Source organism: Electrona antarctica, assembly GCF_951216825.1.
Source record: "Electrona antarctica genome assembly, chromosome: 10".
NCBI lineage: Eukaryota > Metazoa > Chordata > Actinopteri > Myctophiformes > Myctophidae > Electrona > Electrona antarctica.
The window spans coordinates 51,154,678-51,176,821 of record NC_136791.1 but is presented as its reverse complement, the minus strand read 5'-3'; the positions used below and the strand labels follow the sequence as shown (position 1 = coordinate 51,176,821).

The following is a 22,144-nucleotide window of genomic DNA, read 5'->3' as shown; positions in this document are numbered from 1 at the left end:
GGAATAGCGACCTGGCCTATTTATGGTCAGATATGTGCAGCGCTGAACGTCTGTTTTTGAAATGTAAAAATCGTAATTTAAGAAGGCAGCTAAAAGCTACTTATAAGCAAAAACAATACTGCTTTGACAAAAAACTTTTTTTAACGCAGACATCAAAGAGGACAAATCATACAATTTGAACAACTACATAATACACAGAATCCACAACAATTTTGGAATGAGATAAAACATCTGGGTCCTAAGCGCCCAAAAAAGATTCCTATGCAAGTGTGGAGTGAAGGGGTCATTACATCTGACCAGGTTAACCCATTTTCACGTGAGATCAGATTCTAAAAATGTCTTCTACATCCTGACAGTTTTCTGACTGTCAGTCGTTCTTCGATTTTTCAAAAATAGCAGACCTACAAGCTCATAGCGCGCCACTCGGTGGCGCGCTATGAGCTTGTAGATCTGCTATTTTTCAATAGCTAAAGCATAACATAATGCTAACACCAAAAGGGGTTCCCGCCCAAACTGGGTTAAAGTATTAAGGGAATGGGAGGGAGCCTTTTCTGGTTTATTTTCAAGACAAGAAGAGAGTATGGATAACGTTTCTTTTGACTATACACCCTGTTTATCAGAGACATGCTCACATCCCAGTAGTGATACTTTAAATAGAGCACTGAGTAGAGAGGAAGTGCAAAAGGCAATTGAATCTGCGAAGGCAAAAAAGGCTTTTGGCGTAGATGAACTACCAAATGAAGTATTGAAAGCTCCAAATATGTTTGATTCACTATTTTATTTGTTGAACATAATGTTTTGATCAGGGCATCATACCTTCTACTTGGCTTAAATCAATTATAACCCCAATCCCAAAATCAGCAAAGGATGACCCCAAGATCCCACTAAATTATCAAGGTATTAGCCTACTGAGCACTGTATACAAATTGTACTCCTCTGTTTTAAATAATAGATTAATTACTTTTCTAGAACAAAATCATTTACTGGAAGAAGAACAAAATGGTTTCAGGAAGGGAAGAGCACGCCTGGATCATATTGATGTTGTGACCACAGTGGTTAGAAATAGATTACAGTTAAAGAAAACACACCTTTGGTTGCTTTATTGACTGTCAAAAAGCATTAGACAGACAGACAGACAGACAGACAGACAGACAGACAGACAGACAGACAGACAGACAGACAGACAGACAGACAGACAGACAGACAGACAGACCCCCGTAGACGACTACCCTCCTGCAGAGCCACGCCACCAAAAAGCCAAGAATTTCTCCCCCTATCGTAGCCACCACAGTCCAATTTCTGTCAATAACCTTGGATCTCTTAAAGGTCAACTTGTCTGGCTTTGCAAGGAGATGTTTCAGATTGGCGCGCCGCTCATGCATTTTTAAAACTCTCCAATGGCTTTGGAATGGGTTCTGTGAACCTGTGGGCCACGGAACGTACACAAAGAGACCATGTGATATATTTTGGTTCAAGAACAAAATTGGAAAACATGAAAAAAAAAAGAAAAGAACCCTCCAGCGCGACAGCAGCGCAGCACTAGCTGTGAACAGCCTTGAGGGCATTTAGCCCATTTTGGGCGGGAACCCCTTTTGGTGTTAGCATTAGCCTATGTTATGCTTTAGCTATTGAAAAATAGCAGATCTACAAGCTCATAGCGCGCCACCGAGTGGCGCGCTACGAGCTTGTAGGTCTGATATTTTTGAAAAATCGAAGAACGACTGACATAGAAACATAGCTTTTTCAGAAAACTGTCAGGATGTAGAAGACATTTTTAGAATCTGATCTCAGGTCAAAATGGGTTAAGTGACAGGCAGGCATCCCGCTCGCTAAATCACTGGCTAAACTAGGGCGCTATAGTGCCGCCGCTGCTGCTGGCGCACAGCCTGGCGTCAGAATCTGACACTGTCTAGCCCATTTTGAGCGGGAACCTCTTTTGGTGGTTACATACATTATGTTATAATAGGCCTATCTCACAGCCCGTTTTTCACGCCCACTTCCGGTAAATAGTGGTGACTTTAACATGGGCATTTACACGTTTTTTTCTCTGGAGAATCTAAGTACATTTTCTAATGTAAAAATGTGACAGACCAATATTATTATGAAGCAAACAAGATGGTAAATCAGGTCGAGCAGATAGAACAAACCTTACCTTGAGAAAACAAAAGTTGTAGACTTCTTAAATAACCTCTGTTAACATGTAGCGTCTATGGAGTGACGTCACGCTATCACCACTAACCCCCAAAAGGGGGCGTATTTAGGGGGGCGGGGAAATTCTGTGAGATAGGCTTATTTAGCTATTGAAAAATAGCACATCTACAAGCTCATAGCGCGCCACCGAGTGGCGCGCTATGAGCTTGTAGGTCTGCTATTTTTGAAAAATCATTAAAATGTGCCTCAAATCTTTCAGAAAATTGTCATGATTTAGAAAACTTTTTTTTTTAAATTTCGACGTCGGGCCTAAATGGGCTAGTGGGTCTGGATGGATGGTGCACCCTGGGAGATTTTTTTTCCCCCTCTGAAAGAGAGGAGGGTGACACCTGAGAATGTGTGATGGATTAGGTGCGAGAAACCCTGCATGACAGACAGAGTTGGGGAGGACAGTCGTGATATGACTGATGTCTGGGGTAACTGCCCGTCAAAGATAGAACCCTATCCTGTTGACACTATCTCCTCCGCACCACCAGACTTGGGTGGAGGAGGGGGGCAGATTGGAAAAGAAAGCATATCTTACTGTACTGTAGAGAAAGACTTGTATATTTTATTATTCAATAGTTGCAGGGTTATTTACTTCAGGATATGGCGGGTAGGTGGAAGGTGACCTGAAAAAACAAAAAAATCACACCCGTGTGAACTGAGTGGTGCAAATCCCCCCCCCAATCTCTCTCTCTCTCTCTCTCTCTCTCTCTCTCTCTCTCATTAGCAGGCAACAGCGCAGCACTATCGCTCTCTCTCTGTTTCTGGCACAACAGCGCCACTTTTGGTACTCATTGGTACTGGTACTCATTAACGTCACACACAAACAGTCACACACATAGTTGAACGTCACACACATAGTTGAACGTCACGGACATTGCTGTTCCTTGGAGTGGTTGCACCACTCAAAAAAATAAACATTTTAGCATTTTTAACAACTGAAAACAGAGTATAGTACTGTAGGGCTTTAACACATTTGCACTGAATTGGTATTGCTCACCACACTGTAGTTTTCCTGTATAGTATGTCAAGGGTTATCAAGACAAACTTAAAAGACCATACCATTTAATAGTCATGAAAAGCATTACCATTAACTTCAAGTCAATGTTGGCTAAATATAATTGTGCGGTTAAGAAGTCATGGACATTGAATTCAATCAATCTTTGCTCCAGAGACTATTTAGCGTGAACATTTTAAATCAGTCTGCACTTTTAAGGGCATTAAAACACAATGATCTCTAACTTTGACGAGAATTAGGCACACTTTAATTTACAGTGATGGATTAACTATCCACCCACTGTGCTCAAGCAAGTTCATTTTCAGATAATGATGAAATGAATGGAATCCAATGGCTTCCTGGAAAGTAACTACTGTATGCTTTGGTACATGATTGGCAGTATTGTAACGTATACTGGGAGTCATTGTCAGGTGACTTTTTGGCACATTACATTACTCCAACGGATTGTGTGGCCCTAGTCTTTCCCTAGTGGGTCTGATCGAGGGTAGCTAGTAAGGGCCGATTCATACTCCTATTTTACCGCTGTTTCGGCGCTGTAGTGCCGAAATGATTTCGGCTCGTCAGAAATTTTCAGTAGCACCGAAGAGCCGACTTTAGGACGGTACCCGCCCCCCCCGAACCTCAAATGACATCACATTGTAGGCTCTACAGAGCCGAACCGACTTTTATTCGGCTCTAATTCGAATAATTCGAGTATGAATCGCCCCTAAGTCGGGACTTGATCACCCCGGCTGGGTCACCCGAGTGATCGGTATGATGTTCGCGAGACCCGAAACCCCGATGACCTTGGGATACATCACTGAGTATACGTCCCAGTTGCATCCAAGCGATGTATTTTCATTCTACATACATACTGTAATATTATAGATTATGATTATGTGCAGTATGCAGTGTAGCAGCCGTAGAACAGATTTGACATTCAGTACCTTGCGCTCATGGCCATTTTATCAGATCACATAAAAATTGAACCTGCTACAGCTACGGTATATGCACTTACTTGGCCTATCTACAGTAGCTCAGGGCCAATCCATCACCCATACGCATACACTACTATTAAATCAGCTCTGTATAATATTCCTCATTGCTCTACCTTTAGTCATTGAAGAGCCATTTAGCGTTGAACTCAGAGTTGAAAGAGGATCTCATGTTATCTATTTCAGTACATACTTGCAATTGGTAGCCCATTACATAGGCTATACTCTAATGGCTATTTTACACTTCTTTATGATCCATTTAAAAATTCCATTAACCCATTCAGGCCTGACGTCGAAATTTAAAAATAATGTTTTCTAAATCATGACAATTTTCTGAAAGATTTGAGGCACATTTTAACGATTTTTCAAAAATAGCAGACCTACAAGTTTGTAGCTTGTAGATCTGCTATTTTTCAATAGCTAAATTATAACATAATGTTTAAAACACAAAGGGGTTCCCGCCCAAAATGGGTTAAGTAATATGATGAAATATAATGTTATATTATGCTGGGTGAAGTGCACACTTTCAACTTTTTAAAAGTATATATTATTGTTAGTCTTAGCCCCGGTGCATGGATATAACATTAGCTTGACTTACTCATTTGTAATTTCTAATGCCCATGCAGAAAAACAACACAATCTCAACTGACAAATAACATTGAAAGAATATTAAGAGCAATTCTTGTCATATCCAATTTCACAAGTAAAAGCAATTTAAAAGTCTTAGCTATTTGGCCGTAGGCTAAAGTCAGAAGTATTAATTGCCTTTGCCGTCATGCTCTTCTGCATCAATTTTGTTCCACAGGAATGACAAGTCATGTCTGTCCCCGCTATGGAGATGAAAATGTAATTGAAACATTCTTTGTTATTATGCTCATGGTTTGCTCATTATGCACGATTTGTGTGGTTCAAGGAGTAAAAACTGACCAGCTTTTACTGGACAAATGTAAATCTCTTTGGTTTTGCATGATTTATATCTTGATATATCTTGATATATCTTGATATAGCCTATCTATCTATCTATCTATCTATCTATCTATCTATCTATCTATCTATCTATCTATCTATCTATCTATCTATCTATCTATCTATCTATCTATCTCTATCTCTATCTCTATCTCTGGTAAACTTATATAGCGCTAGCGCCTTTATCGAAGGTGCTTACATAGACCATACATACATACATACATACATACATACATACATACATACATACATACATACAACACCAATGACAGAGGAAACCATGCAAGGCACCAACCAGCACATCGGGAGCAATTAGGGGTTCAGTGTCTTGCTCAAGGACACTTCGACACTAACTCTGGGGGAGTCAGAACTGGCAACCTTGCGGTTACCATCCGGCCACTCTACCCCCATCTATCTTTTTCTTTAAAAAGAATTATCGCACAATTTTTTCACCCAGTGTCAATTATCTAATGTAATCCTGGGCGCTATACACTTCCTCTGCCAACCTGGGGAGGGCAGTGGAATGACCTCATACTTCCTTCTATGCATGAGGAGTCCAAGCTGCTTCTTTTCACCTGACAGTTGGGAGTTTCCCCGGCCGGACGTAGCGTGTGGAAGGAACACGTTATTCCGACCAGTTCCTTTCCCCTCCATCAGGCGCCCCGGGTGGCTAGGGGGTATCTATCTATCTATCTATCTATCTATCTATCTATATCGTTTGTTCGTTCGTTCATATACTGTACGTACGCACACACACACACACACACACACACACACACACACACACACACACACACACACACACACACACACACATACACACACACGTATATATACATAATAACACATTTTAAAATATGGAATTGGGCATTTAGTCGTTTATGGGTGTCTATTAGTCAGTAGCAGCATGGTTACTGTGGTTAGTGCGTCTATACATCATCATCATTTGTGCATGCTCTTTCTTTAATATTAATAGTTATTACAGGAAGAGTTAGAATAGGCAGAGAAGGAACTAGAAAAAGTGTTTCCACCAGGGCAGTTCAGGTTGTGGCCTCCTGGTGGCGCTATAATTGGCCAATGTGAAAAGGGTGCAATTTCTTTATACGCCTTGGATGATTTGATGCATTTTGTTCCAAAAATGTGTTTTGCAAAAATCCACCTGTTGGTGGAGCTACTGTATAACAGGCCAATGTGAAAAGGGTGGGATATATTCCTCAGCCTAGTAGGAAAGTCTGTGAAAGATTTCACGTAAATTGCGCACACACACACACACACACACACACACACACACACACACACACACACACACACACACACACACACACACACACACACACACACACACACACACACGCATTAATTCCAAAGATTTTCCTGCTACTATTGTAAGAATAACTGTTAATCCACACACAGTACATCTACTATTTGCTCCGAGACTCCCAGTTTCTTAGCATACACGCCTCTAGCTTAAAGACCACCTTAACTTCTAATTAAATCTCCATAGTGATTACCGGTAAATTCTTTATTTATTTCTCTTGAAAGATTAATAACGTTGACTGAGCAGCACAAAGAGGATAATTTACCCTATCTGTCAGCCAAGCCTGATTTGATTAATGTATTTTGGTGCTTGTCTGTCATTGAAACATCGCTGTGTGCTATCTGGCACTTCTAGGATTGAGTAGTTTAGATCAGGACCCCCGGGACGTTTACCGCACAAATATGGTCAGGTGGAAACCGTGCATGTCCATGTTACGTTTCAGGATATGAAAATAGTGTTAAACCGGTGCCACCGAAGCCCATTATAAATAAAAGAAAGAAAATGTAATGCTATTGTGCATGTCATGTGCATGTCATCACCTGCACACCAGATTAGAGGAATTTTCTAAATATGGATTAAAAAAACAAAACAAAAAAAAGAATATAATTTTTTTTTCTCTCGTCTTAACGTCCCTGGCAATCAGTGCATAATTAGATTCAGCTCGTCTTAACGTCCCTGGCATTTAAACAGTTTTAAAGTATAAATACATATAACACATATTTTAACCCCTTTTGACCTGAGATCAGATTCTAAAAATGTCTTCTACATCCTGACAGTTTTCTGAAAAAGCTATGTTTCTATGTCAGTGGTTCTTCGATTTTTCAAAAATAGCAGACCTACAAGCTCGTAGCGCGCCACCTTGTAGATCTGCTATTTTTCAATAGCTAAAGCATAACATAATGCTAACACCAAAAGGGGTTCCCACCCAAAAATGGGTTAAAATATGGAATTGGGCATTCCACAAACAAAAAGATGAAATATGGAGATACGACTGTTTGACCAATAAAGACAACCTTGATGTCATGATGACCATGAATCACTAATACTACAACATTGGGATTAATACTATAAGCATGCGTATGTGTAAATATATTCATGTGATTGGTCTCCCCCTGGTATGGAAAGTGGCTCACGATTTTTATACTGTTACAAGGGTGTGGCTCAGGAGGTAGAGCAGCTGATCCCCGGCTCCTCCTTGCTTCACGTCGAAATGGCCTGGAGCAAGGCACTGAAGCCCCTCATATCACTCCTCCCGATGAGCAGGCTGCATGCAGGTGCCTTCCATGGTTGCCTCTAGACCAGGGGTGTCAAACTCATTTTGGGGCAAGGGCCACATTGCACGAAAGGTGACTTGATGAGGGGCGCGGCCAGTTGCAGCTCACGTGCGCTGACTTACACAGTTGTCACTTGGCTTTGTTTTCTAGACTGTTTATTGACATAAATTGACTTTATTTGTATTACAGTTGTAGGCTACAAGACGTTTGGTATGAGAGGTGGAAAAAAGACCCAATAAACCACTCGAAATTGTTACAAATGCAATCATTATTTTATCAAAAATATCCATAATGGCAAATTGCATCTCTTTGCTTTGACTATCGTGTGTAAGTAGACTATATTCCTCACTTGTTAAGGGAAATTAAACTCTACTGAGCTGTAACAACTATGGTTAGCCTCTCCATGTCATGCAAAGAACTTTGCAATGTCTAGAGTCTAGACATTGCAAAGTTCTTTGGGTGAAGGGAACCATAGAATTGAAGAACTTTTCAGGTTGTGTCACTTGTTGTTTCTAGCTGTATGCCTCTTATCTGTGGCAGTGGGGATTCATTGGGGGAATGGTTTGTTATTGGCTTTGACGAGAGTACATGGGCGCGCTCCAGAGCAGCAGTTTAACACCTGTGGTTAATTGAATTGATTGGATGCCGAGCTTTTAAGTAGTACCCAGTCGGCCCTATAAGCCTGTTATGTCTATATGTACAGGTGGGTTATGCCCCTGGACTCCCTGAGAGGTGATTTGGGTTAACCTAGCTGTTTGTTTGAGCTTAACCAGTCTGGTTGTTTTATTGTTTATTTGTTCTGTGTTATCTGAAGGACACTTTATGTTTAACCCTGGCATCCACATTAACTGGGCATGCCAATCAACTTTATTGTCACATCATGTGATTACAGGGTGTTTTTTGAGCAGTGCTAACCGATCCAACATGTGACGTTGTGTGTATGTGTGTCTGTTAGTTGTGTATGTGTGTTTATTAGTCGTGTATGTGTGTCTGTTAGTTGTGTATGTGTGTCTATGAAGCCCTAACCACACCAAAGGGTCGCCATGCAACTCCTTGGGTCTAAACGGTTGCAAGAATTTGCATGGTGACCCTTTGGTGTGGTTTGGGCTGTTGAATTCAACCAGTTGAATCACTTGGGACGACGTGGGACGATGTGGGTCAACGTGCCACAGGACATATCACACCGCTAGGACAGCGCTTAAACCGCCTCGACCCTTTGGTGTGGTTAGGGCTTTAGTCGTTTATGGGTGTCTATTAGTCTGTAGCAGCATGGTTACTGTGGTTAGTGCGTCTATACTGTACATCATCATCATTTGTGCATTCTCTTTCTTTAATATTAATAGTTGTTACAGGAAGACTTAGAATAGGCAGAGAAGGAACTAGAAAAAGTGCCCCTCGGGGCACAGGTCTCCACCAGGGCAGGTCAGGTTGTGGCCTCCTGGTGGCGCTATAATAGGCCAATGTGAAAAGGGTGCCATTTCTTCTTACGCCTTGGATGATTTTTTTTTAACAATATATTTATTGTATTTTTCCTTTTTTGTACAAACAGACAATACATCAGAACAATACAATTACTTAAAAAACAAAACAAAAAAAACAAAAACATACAGTACATACATATAAATACAGTATATTAAAATAAGGGCACTTAGACTGGTAACAACAACAGAGTCCTTATGGCCACAAGACCAAACAGCTGCAGAGAATACAATTAGACATTTTCAGTTTCCACCATTAAATAAGATACATCATTAACCGTAATATATTGGATAAACCGTCCCCATATTTTATCAAACATCTTTTGTTTATTCTTCAAAGTATAAGTGATTCTTTCACGCCTTGGATGATTTGATGCATTTTGTTCCAAAAATTTGTCCAAAAATCCACCTGTTGGTGGAGCTATAACAGGCCAATGTGAAAAGGGTGGGATATATTCATCAGCCTTGTAAGAAAGTATGTGAAAGATTTCACGTAAATTGCACGCTGCGTTCATGATTTGAGGTCTTGAACACATGACTATAGAGATAGTGTGTAACGATTTGCGGGATTTTTGGACAGAATCTGGAGGAGCAATATCAAAAAATGTGTTTTTCAGCCTCCTGGTGGCGCTATAACAGGCCGTTCTGGAAGGTTTGGGGCAGAGTTTCATCGTTAGCATCCAGGGAGTGTGTGTGCAAAATTTGGCAACGTAGCTGTACGGACACACACACACACACACACACACACACACACACACACACACACACACACACACACACACACACACACACACACACACACACACACACACACACACACACACACACGGACACACACAGTATAACTCAGTATAACTTATTTTACTGGACCTGGAACAATATTTTTTATACAACAAGAAGTTCATAGAGTTTGCTTCATGAAGAATGCTTTGTAAGTGATGAGATTCCCAGCGCAATGTTGTGAGGAAGCAGTTATCTTTCCCTAAAGCCCCCTACATTGCAGAGTCCTTGTGCAACGCTCAAGGCTGCATGTCTCTCAAAACCTTCGCATCCCTACGCACCCCCCCCCCCCCACCCCACAACGACAAAGACATCACTGCCCGCCATGTAGCAACAAAACAAAATGTGTGCACGCGCGCGCACACATGCACACACACACACACACACAGACAATGACATACACACACACGCACGCACGCACGCACGCACGCACGCACGCACGCACGCACGCACGCACGCACACACACACACACACACACACGGAAAAACATACTCTCTCCCCATGCCTTCGGCCTGGTGGAGACAATGAGAATATAGAACACCACAAAACAATTCAAATAAACAGGAAGGCACAGTCAAATCAAATGTAAACAATAGCACTGGATAGATGGAAAGCAGACGTTATTTTTGTTCAGGTGGAAAACATATCTAGCAGATAAAATAGCAGCAGGTACCGGTATATAATATCCCAGACAGTGTCATGAAAGTTAAAGTGACATACAGTATGGTTAAAGAAATGGAAATAGTTTTCACCTATGTACATGAAAAGAAATGCAAATGCCTACCAAATGCATATAAATGCTGTCATTCTGTCCTCTGAGCCCGTCCCATATTGTAATGACCCTAATAAATATATATGTAAAGAAGTGACATTTCCATACATAGCAACGTTAGCTTCCATGTCAAACACAGCAGATGGAGTAATCAATCCATGGGGGTCGCAGTGATTTGTTCAATATGAAGATGCTTTGGTTATGGTATCCATAGCAATAATCGTAATGGGATCCTCCTGCAGTAGGTGAGCTGTGAATATGGAAGTAGGGCCATCATGGCTTATCTATACTTTTATATCTATGGTAATGAATGTCTGTTGCATCCTTCCAGACTGTCACTGACAGGCATTGGCTTTGCACTGTATGTGTGGGATGGGTAGTGCACTGTATGTGGGATGGGTAGTGCACTGTATGGGTAGTGCACTGTATGTGGGATGGGGTAGTGCACTGTATGTGGGATGGGGTAGTGCACTGTATGTGTGATGGGTAGTGCACTGTATGTGGGATGGGTAGTGCACTGTATGTGGGATGGGTAGTGCACTGTATGTGGGATGGGTAGTGCACTGTATGTGGGATGGGTAGTGCACTGTATGTGGGATGGGTAGTGCACTGTATGTGGGATGGCTAGTGCACTGTATGGGTAGTGCACTGTATGTGGGATGGGTAGTGCACTGTATGGGTAGTGCACTGTATGTGGGATGGGTAGTGCACTGTATGGGTAGTGCACTGTATGTGGGATGGGTAGTGCACTGTATGGGTAGTGCACTGTATGTGGGATGGGGTAGTGCACTGTATGTGGGATGGGGTAGTGCACTGTATGTGGGATGGGGTAGTGCACTGTATGTGGGATGGGTAGTGCACTGTATGGGGGATGGGTAGTGCACTGTATGTGGATGGGTAGTGCACTGTATGTGGGATGGGGTAGTGCACTGTATGTGGGATGGGGTAGTGCACTGTATGTGGGATGGGGTAGTGCACTGTATGTGGGATGGGGTAGTGCACTGTATGTGGGATGGGGTAGTGCACTGTATGTGGGATGGGGTAGTGCACTGTATGTGGGATGGGGTAGTGCACTGTATGTGGGATGGGGTAGTGCACTGTATGTGGATGGGTAGTGCACTGTATGTGGGATGGGGTAGTGCACTGTATGTGGGATGGGGTAGTGCACTGTATGTGGGATGGGGTAGTGCACTGTATGTGGGATGGGGTAGTGCACTGTATGTGGGATGGGGTAGTGCACTGTATGTGGGATGGGGTAGTGCACTGTATGTGGATGGGTAGTGCACTGTATGTGGGATGGGGTAGTGCACTGTATGTGGGATGGGGTAGTGCACTGTATGGGTAGTGCACTGTATGTGGGATGGGGTAGTGCACTGTATGGGTAGTGCACTGTATGTGGGATGGGTAGTGCACTGTATGTGGGATGGGGTAGTGCACTGTATGTGGGATGGGTAGTGCACTGTATGTGGGATGGGTAGTGCACTGTATGTGGGATGGGTAGTGCACTGTATGTGGGATGGGGTAGTGCACTGTATGTGGGATGGGTAGTGCACTGTATGTGGGATGGGTAGTGCACTGTATGTGGGATGGGGTAGTGCACTGTATGTGGGATGGGTAGTGCACTGTATGTGGGATGGGTAGTGCACTGTATGTGGGATGGGTAGTGCACTGTATGTGGGATGGGTAGTGCACTGTATGTGGGATGGGGTAGTGCACTGTATGTGGGATGGGGTAGTGTACTGTATGTGGGATGGGGTAGTGTACTGTATGTGGGATGGGGTAGTGCACTGTATGTGGGATGGGGTAGTGTACTGTATGTGGGATGGGGTAGTGTACTGTATGTGGGATGGGGTAGTGTACTGTATGTGGGATGGGGTAGTGTACTGTATGTGGGATGGGGTAGTGTACTGTATGTGGGATGGGGTAGTGTACTGTATGTGGGATGGGGTAGTGTACTGTATGTGGGATGGGTAGTGCACTGTATGTGGGATGGGGTAGTGCACTGTATGTGGGATGGGGTAGTGCACTGTATGTGGGATGGGCAGTGCACTGTATGTGGGATGGGTAGTGCCATCAGATCAGCTTTCTGTTGTTGTCCTTCATACGGTAAATCTCCTTGGCCATGGTTACACTTTAACCAATTTAGGCCCGACGTCGGAATTTAAAAAATGTCTTCAAAATCCTGACCGTTTTCTGAAAAACATCATGTTTCTGTATCAGTGGTTCTCAATATTTCATGTCAAGGACCCCAAAAATTGTAATGTAATATGCCTCCGTCCCCCCATATGAAAATATGTTGTTCCAGGGACCCCAAGCAAAGAATTTAGTTAAAATGTTCACTCTGTAACAATATATATTCATATAAGATTTGAGGCACATTTTCACGATTTTTCAAAAATAGCAGATCTACAAGCTCGTAGCGCGCCACTCGGTGGCGCGCTATGAGCTTGTAGATCTGCTATTTTTCAATAGCTAAATTATAACACCAAAAGGGGTTCCCGCCCAAAATGGGTTAAATCTATTTCTGTATACACGTGGACAAAGAAAACCACATCTACTGTTTCTACAGCTTAATGATCTGGTCTTTTCCTCAAAAACAAAACAACTAAAAGGAGGTTGAAAGGGCTGCCTTTCTTTGTTCGGCCATATCCCATTGGTCCGTGTCAGGTCGTGACACGTGACGGAGGTCACCCATTGGATGGTGGACGAGCACTCGGAATGTGTCGGCACTTTGGCACAGGAAGTTATTAGCTTGGACGTGGGGTTGTGGCTCTGTGAACCGTGTGGTTAAAACGTCGCCTGATTAATGTGCCACCGCCACTCATGAATATTCATGCTTAACAGCTGACTGACTGTCAGGAGTTTAGAGAGAAATATGAGGCTAAATGAGCAAACAGAATCACCCTGGACGAGAAATTATCTGCACATATAATCATAGCCGGGGTTTGTTTGTGCACACATTAACCGATTTAGGCCTGACGTCGAAATTTAAAAAAAAACTTCTAAATCCTCCAGATTTCTGAAATAAATATTTTCACGATTTTTCAAAAATAGCAGACCTACAAGCTCGTAGCGCGCCACTCGGTGGCGCGCTATGAGCTTGTAGATCTGCTATTTTTCAATAGCTAAAGCATAACATAATGCTAACACCAAAAGGGGTTCCCGCCCAAAAGGAGTTAAAGACATTGTGGGAATAGTATATCCTCTTTATCGACCGTGTCTACTGCAATTTCATGTTCTACACTCCTTGAAATTTGTATTTCCGATGACATTGGATGATAAGGCCCTGAGACAAAAGGCTGTCAGGAATGAGTCAAGACATACAGAGAATATAGAGAGAGAGCGCAGAGACACAAAAGAATGTGAGATAAAAACAGAGGCCAAGACTGAATGTGCCAGCATATAAGGGAGGAGCAGAGAAAAACTTAGACTCAAATCGAGAGAGAGGGTACAAAGATAAGAAATGAGTAAAAGAGCAGATTAAGCATGCAGAGAAATGTTCTGTGGGCACTGGGCAGAGAGACAGATGGGGGGGGGGGGGGGGGGGGGGGGTGGAAAGAGAGAGAGTAGAAGAAATATAAAGTACAGTACATGAGAGAGTGCAGGAGCTGTAATAAAACAAGAAAACCTTAGAGAAACGGACAGTGAAATTAAACAAATTGTGGAGAGAGAGGGGGGGGGGGGGGGGGGGGGGGGAGAAAGAGAGAGAGAGAGAGAGAGAGAGAGAGAGGGAGGGCAGTATCGGTGGCGAAGGCGGATATCAACCCCAGAGAGATATTGAGAGTCTCACAGCGAGCTTTGTTGTCAGACAGCATGTGACCTCAGTGTTTCCAGGCGGGCCCTCTGTCTGCCTAAACAATGACCACTGTCCGGCTCCAGAGACTATAGCCAGCAGCCTGGTGTCTCATCGCTATTGATCTGTACTCCACAGGGCAGACCTCACACAGCCACTCAACTCTTACGCTCCCTGCCCCAGGTGGGCATGTACATGCATGCAGACGCGCAGGCTATGGGTCACAACAACAACTCCAAAGAATAACATTGTGGAAGAGAGTTTTGGGATGTTGTTATGTATTGCTTTCTGGACCAGATCACACAAATGGCATTAAATATGCAGGAGGCCTACGATAGCATCTTGTGCGAAGCACCTCGTCTGCATTTGGTCTACCTGTGTGCCTGATTAATTATGCATGCATTAGTCATTATTATGGCAACTGAAATCAGGCGCATTCTGTTCAAGTCATTAAAAAACATGCGTTGGATTATTATTTTTTCATACATGGGTTCTGATCTTATATGTCTTTATTTTCCGTATCCCAAGTCCCACTCAGGTCAAGAGCTCTTCACCACGCAATACAGTAAATCAAAACAGAATATGCCTCAACTCATCAGTGCTGCAATACACTGGAAACTCCTGAATGTCCATATCAACACTCCCCACAGTCGCTCCGGTTTAAGAGCATCTGCTAAATGCCTACATTGTAAACACTGGTGTGGCTGAAATGTGATTTATTATGCCAGCCAGCCTCCCAAGATGCATGCAAACAATGATAATAATAATAAGAAGAAATACAATACTCAACATACAAGGGTACAACTAAAAAATACGAAAAAAATAGTGCCATAATGACAAGTGATGACTACTCTTAGTCTCGCCTTGACGTCGTTGTGAGTTGATTGCAATCGCTTAGATCTAAATCGATGTCATGCGGTGTGTGTGTGTGTGCGTGTGTGTGTGTGCGTGTGTGCGTGTGTGCGTGCGTGCGTGCGTGCGTGTGTGTGTCCGTCCTCAGGAGGTGAGTGATGCAGAGATCATGGAGCTGGTTCACAGCTCTCTGGGGAGGATGACGATCATACGACAGATCTTCCCAGTGTGGAGGGACACTGGGACCCGCTGCATGAGAAACAACCACCGCATCCCCTCCCTGCTCTGTGACCCACAGGAGGGCTACCTGCAGTCCCTGGAGGTACTGTATGCTTTCAGTATCTACAGACGTGGTTCTCAAACATTTGGCATGTCAAGGACCCCCATATTAACTAATTATCCCATTTTGACCTGAGATCAGATTCTAAAAATGTCTTCTACATCCTGACAGTTTTCTGAAAAAGCTATGTTTCTATGTCAGTCGTTTTTTGACTTTTCAAAAATAGCAGACCTACAAGCTCGTAGCGCGCCACTCGGTGGCGCGCTATGAGCTTGTAGATCTGCTATTTTTCAATAGCTAAAGCCTAACATAATGCTAACACCAAAAGGGGTTCCCGCCCAGAATGGGTTAACTGCCAGAGTTAAAACGTTGCTGTTTGCCAGCATTTTTTTGAGTGGTGCAACCACTCCCTTACGGACTTATGTGTGTGGGTGCCTGCCTGGCTGGCTGGCTGGCTGGGTAGGTAGGTATGAGCATGAAAACAGCATGGTTGTTTTTCACCACCTGTGCGCAACCTAACACACACACAAACACACACGCACATATTAACTGTATATATGATGATTTTGGGTGTGCCAGTACAGTACAGTACAGTACAGTACAGTACAGTACAGTACAGTACAGTACAGTACAGTACAGTACAGTACAGTACAGTACAGTACAGTACAGTACAGTACAGTAGAGGGTACAGTAGAGGGCCCGGCACACAGTAACTCTGTCATTTCTCAACCGTTTCGGACACGGGGCGGCACGTCGGAACCGGCCCGGCCCCCCGGGGCGCGTTCCTGTGGGTCTGGAACTCATGTTTCGGAAGAGCGAAACATGTCACCTGTGTGAAAAGAGAGTCCTCACTCCTCATTCCAGACAGGTTGTAACCAGGATTCAGCAGATTTAGGCTCTCTATATGCTTATTACTATAGTCCATCATACTCTGGTGTTGTGCAGCAAAAATAGCCCATGTATAAGTTGACAACGTGGCACACGCTATTTATACTGTGCGAACATCATTGCACGATGAAGTCTACTGTAGATTAGGGTTAAGTGTTTAATTACTGTAGTAGGTCACACACACACAACTACATTGTCCTCAAGGTACAAAACATGTACAAGATAATAATAATATGGGTTTCATAATAATGGTATGATGGGTGTACATTGATAAAGCTCTGCCCCAGTGGCAAGGCGGTGTAATAATATGGGTTTCATAATAATGGTATGATGGGTGTACATTGATAAAGCTCTGCCCCAGTGGCAAGGCGGTGTAAAGATGTGGGTGGAATGTTTTATGGGTGGGACAAACACCATATTTCATCTATGTTGATTACAGCCAACAGCTGTCTAGCTGTCTATGTGACAGAGGCGAAGAACAAATGTGCTAAAGGTGCTCTTTAGTTCAATGTGACGTAACAGTAATCTCCATAAGGCTACAGGCCCTGCTTGGACAAAATGGACACCTTTTATATCTTCTCCCATGGACTTAACCCATTTTGACCTTTGATCAGATTCTAAAAATGTCTTCTACATCCTGACAGTTTTCTGAAAAAGCTATGTTTCTATGTCAGTCGTTCTTCGATTTTTCAAAAATAGCAGACCTACAAGCTCGTAGCGCGCCACTCGGTGGTGCGCTATGAGCTTGTAGATCTGCTATTTTTCAATAGCTAAAGCATAACATAATGCTAACACCAAAAGGGGTTCCCGCCCAAAATGGGATAAGAGACACAAGCATCTGCCAAATGACACATGAATACAAATAGTATGTACAAGTATGTATGCTGTTGAATATGGATGAAATAGTAATAGCAATAATTATGAGTGCATTTCATGTCCATGAATATAAATGAACTGAATTTAGTATGACCGGAGAGGAAGGAATAGATCAAACCAGACTTGAATATAATTATTTGAATTAACCCCAGAACAGTAGAACAGAATTCAAGGACTTTTTATGAAATATGTATATACACACACACACACACACACACACACACACACACACACACACACACACACACACACGCGCACACCGCACACCACACACACACGCTTGTGGCAATTAGTTACTTGTACTTGTTAGTGTACACGTCACAGTGGCGAATCTCCAGCGGAGATGGATATCACAAGAAGCTATCCTGCAGGTCATCTCGTGTATTGAGACTTCGCCCATTCCAAAGTGAAGTCATCAGTGAAGGTTAACCCATTTTGGGCGGGAACCCCTTTTGGTGTTAGCATTATGTTATGCTTTAGCTATTGAAAAATAGCAGATCTACAAGCTCATAGCGCGCCACCGAGTGGCGCGCTATGAGCTTGTAGGTCTGCTATTTTTGAAAAATCGAGGAACGACTGACATAGAAACATAGCTTTTTCAGAAAACTGTCAGGATGTAGAAGACATTTTTAGAATCTGATCTCAGGTCCAAATGGGTTCGAGAGGTGGACATGCCCTGTGGCGCTGTCAGAACATCGCTCTTTTCCTGGACAGTTTCGTTACCTTGGCCCGTCCCTGCCAGTCCTCACCATGTAGGACGGTAACCTGAGAGTAACCTCTTACACGTCCTGGAGTTATTCAGTTGATCCATGCATCCAGAGTGTGCCGTGCAGCTCCTCTGACATACTCAAAAACTACAACGCCGCCAAGAAAACTGTTTTTTTTTTAATTTCGACGTCAGGCCTGAATGGGTTAACCATTCAGGCCTGACGTCGAAATTAAAAAAAAAAGTTTTCTAAATCATGACAATTTTCTGAAAGATTTGAGGCACATTTTAACGATTTTTCAAAAATAGCAGACCTACAAGTTCATAGCGCGCCACTCGGTGGCGCGCTATGAGCTTGTAGATCTGCTATTTTTCAATAGCTAAATTATAACATAATGTTTAAAACACCAAAAGGGGTTCCCGCCCCAAAATGGGTTAAGGCTTGGCAAGCAGAAAGTTATCGTTATTAGGGATATTGATCTTCTTTTCATTTGTGCTTCCAGTCTTGCTAATCAAACATTCCAAACAGTTACACAGGATGTGGTGCTTTGCTAACCTTCCTGCCACACGATTGGCTGATTGTCACTCTGATTCGACATCGATTTACCGCATGTAATTTGTCTATCCACGCATGGAAATAATACATTGAAACATTTTCATATCGTGGCAAAAACATTGTATTCATTTGTCGCCAAACGCTATCGCTCTTTTCCTGGCCAGTTCTGTTACCTTGGCACGTCCCTGCCAGTCCTCACGATGTACCGCAGGACGGTGACCTGAGAGTAACCTCTTACATGTCCCGGAGTTGTTCTGTTGATCCATGCATCCAGAGTGTGCTGTGTACTGTAGCTCCTCTGACATACTCAAATTCCATTTCATCCATAGTCGGGACAGATGGCGAAACCATGTGGCGTGTGCACCCAGTGATCTCAATAATTCATATGGAAGTGGGTTAACTACCGGCTAATGCCAGTTAAAGTAGTCATCAGAGTAATGAGGACACAAAAGACAGAGTGCTTTCCTTTACTAATGCCTCTTTCAGAAGCACCAACAACATGCTGTATAATCTTAGAAAACCCAGATCTTGCAAAGTTATTTCACACTGGGACTGCCATCATACACTTCTGTGTATGGTTTTCTGATGGCTGAGCATTTTTCCACTTAAAAGTTTTGATCTAATTCTACACTTGACATAATACCTTGAATGTCTGGAGCAGCGACTAACGCAAGCTTAAATAATGTTTAGATCTCAGCTGAAGATGATGTGGCAGTAAAGGCGCTGTAGCCATCTAGAGATGTGTCTGCTTGTTGTGTCTCCAAGTGCCCTGGTGATAATGTCATAGACTGTTCTGATATCAGTTGGTCAGAGCAGATACTGTACTTGTTAACTGATGTTGCCATTTTTGTCTTTTATTTGAAATGATTGGTAATTAAAGGTATATTCAGTGATTTCGCTTCATTCAAATATCACTTATTTTTTCTTTTTATTTGGATAATCCTCCCTACTATAGAGTGTGCTGACCATATAAGGAGTTCCTCCCTGTCCCCAGTGAGCCCCTGGGGTCAAAAAACCCTAGTTTCAGTTTTGGTGGCGGGTGGCAAAGTCTTCATCCAATGGATGAGAGGGGCCTTCCTCCAATCATGTGTGGGGGCGGGCCTTGGTGCACTTGCTGTTGCACTTCCCCCCACTGTAGAGCGTGTGCATGTGCACATTTTGTTACCGGGGCAGACTGGGTGGTTTTCCAAATCACCCAAATCACTGAATGCTCCTTTAATTGCTATAAACAGGTTATATATATATATACTGTAGACAGTAACCTGTTTTGTTAGATGTAGATGCGTATTGAATAATCAAGATTACCAACGGAGCCACATTACACTTTCCAATGACTTACTGGCATACTACCAGTCGTAGTATGCCCTCTGAGTGCATGCTCCCAGGAAACGGCAACACATATAAATGCAGCTCAGCTGACACTGCTAATCCAATCACAGTCCCCACAAAAGTAAACTGTAGTACAGGAAAGGTGATGGCTGATTGTCTTGAGTTAAACAAATTAGACTGAGCTGGGCCTGTGATTATACACACCTTGTGCATCAACGCACACCAGGCCCCCAGAGCGGCTGGGAAACGTTGAAGCACATGAACGAGCAAAAGAGTGCGCAGCTGGGGTTTACAAGAGCGTTCGTTCATGAATGGATTCAGGCACGTTCATGGAGGTTAGAACACGTTCATGGAGGTTAGAACACGTTCATGGAGGTTAGAACACGTTCATGGAGGTTAGAACTTCCTCAGAAAATGCGGAAGGAGAACGTTCTTCCGGGTGCTTCAAACGCCAGTGAGCATCTGGGGGGGGTCCCCAAATATATATATAAAATAAAACAAAATCACACCTGTGTGAACTGAGTGGTGTAAGGTCTTATATAGACTGATCAGCTGTGGTCTGACGTAATGTCTGACGTAATGAAATCACACCCGTGTGAACTAGGTGACCATAGCAACCATGCTCATTGTTTTTGGTACGGACAGACACGTAAACTAACAAAGCCAGTTGTAGGACAGACACGTAAACTAACAAAGCCAGTTGTAGGACAGACACGTAAACGGACAGACACGTAAACTAACAAAGCCAGTTGTAGGACAGACACGTAAACGGACAGACACGTAAACTAACAAAGCCAGTTGTAGGAGTGGTTTACACCACTCAAAAATGAACTGAACTGAACTGAACTGAACTGAACTGAACTGAACTGAACTGAACTGAACTGAACTGATCGCGAGACATGGCCAAAGCATTTCTGGGGGTCCCCAGCCAAAAACGTTGAGAACCCCTGCTCTAGTTTATATATAACTCTTCATTGGTGCACGAAACACATGCACCAATGAAGAAGGGTGGCCAAGGCCTGGTAAAGTGAAAGGCATGTGCCACAGATTAGATTTGCAATGGGAAGCTTCACCCTTTGCTCTGATATGCAGTTAATGGAAGTGAAGCTAATGTTCAATTTGCAATGCACGTCCACATCCACACACACACGCACACACAACAAGAGCCTCTGTCACGACCTCACGACTCATTATCCAAGTATTTTGATTGAAGTTTGAGACAGGACAAACAACAGATACATAACAATTACAAAACAGATACAGGACAAAACAACAACACCAGTACTCAACATTCATGTATAAAATAAAAAAGTCTGAAATACAATGTAAAAGAACCACAAATTGTACATTAATGAAATCAACTAACTGAAATAAAATACAAAAAAATACAAAAAGATAAATAAAAATGATGGGGGGGGGGGGGGGGGGGGGGGGGGGGGGGGGAGTGGCCAATGACTACATAGAAAATACTACCGCAAAGTAGGTTAGAAATGGTTGCCAAACTCTGATATATTTCTGAGTGGAGCCCCTGATACCTCACGACTCATGACTGCTAATTGTTGTCACTCCACCAGGCCATGCGGCCGAAAGCCGGAGACTATGTTAATGCTCCGTCCGTCCGTCCGTCCGTCCGTCCGTCCGCCCATCCGTCCGTCCGTCCGTCCATCCGTCCGTCCGTCCGTCAGATGTGCGTGCGTGCGTGCGTGCGGTGCGTGCGTGCGTGCGTGCGTGCGTGCGTGCGTGCGTGCGTGCGTGCGTGCGTGTCTGTCCCTGTGTTTTTGTCTGTGAACAGCTAATCTTCTGCACTGTTGTGTTGGACCTATCAGTGTGAAACGGTGCATGCAGACTCCAAGGAGGCCAAGGAAGAAGAACCTCCTTTACACAGAAAAACAATTTGTTACTACTGCAACAGATTTTATCCAAACCTCATGCAATTTGGTACACATTATCTGTAGCCTGCATGTGATCAAGACATACTCTATGAGATTTATCATATTCCATTCCGCCACAAGTAATGAATGCAGCCCCTCATTACCGTGAAACTTTGGATGCTCACTCACAGTAGGCCATGGAAGAACCTCCACCTA

At 43.3% G+C, this 22,144-nt stretch overlaps 1 protein-coding gene across 1 annotated transcript in view; it reads left to right on the top strand.

Moving 5' to 3' along the window:
- Positions 1-22,144, top strand: part of grid1a (glutamate receptor, ionotropic, delta 1a) — a 455,767-nt gene that overhangs the window by 379,481 nt on the left and 54,142 nt on the right. Inside the window, 1 exon segment of the mRNA XM_079513136.1 lies at positions 15,571-15,744. Within this exon segment, the coding sequence (XP_079369262.1) occupies positions 15,571-15,744 (174 nt within the window).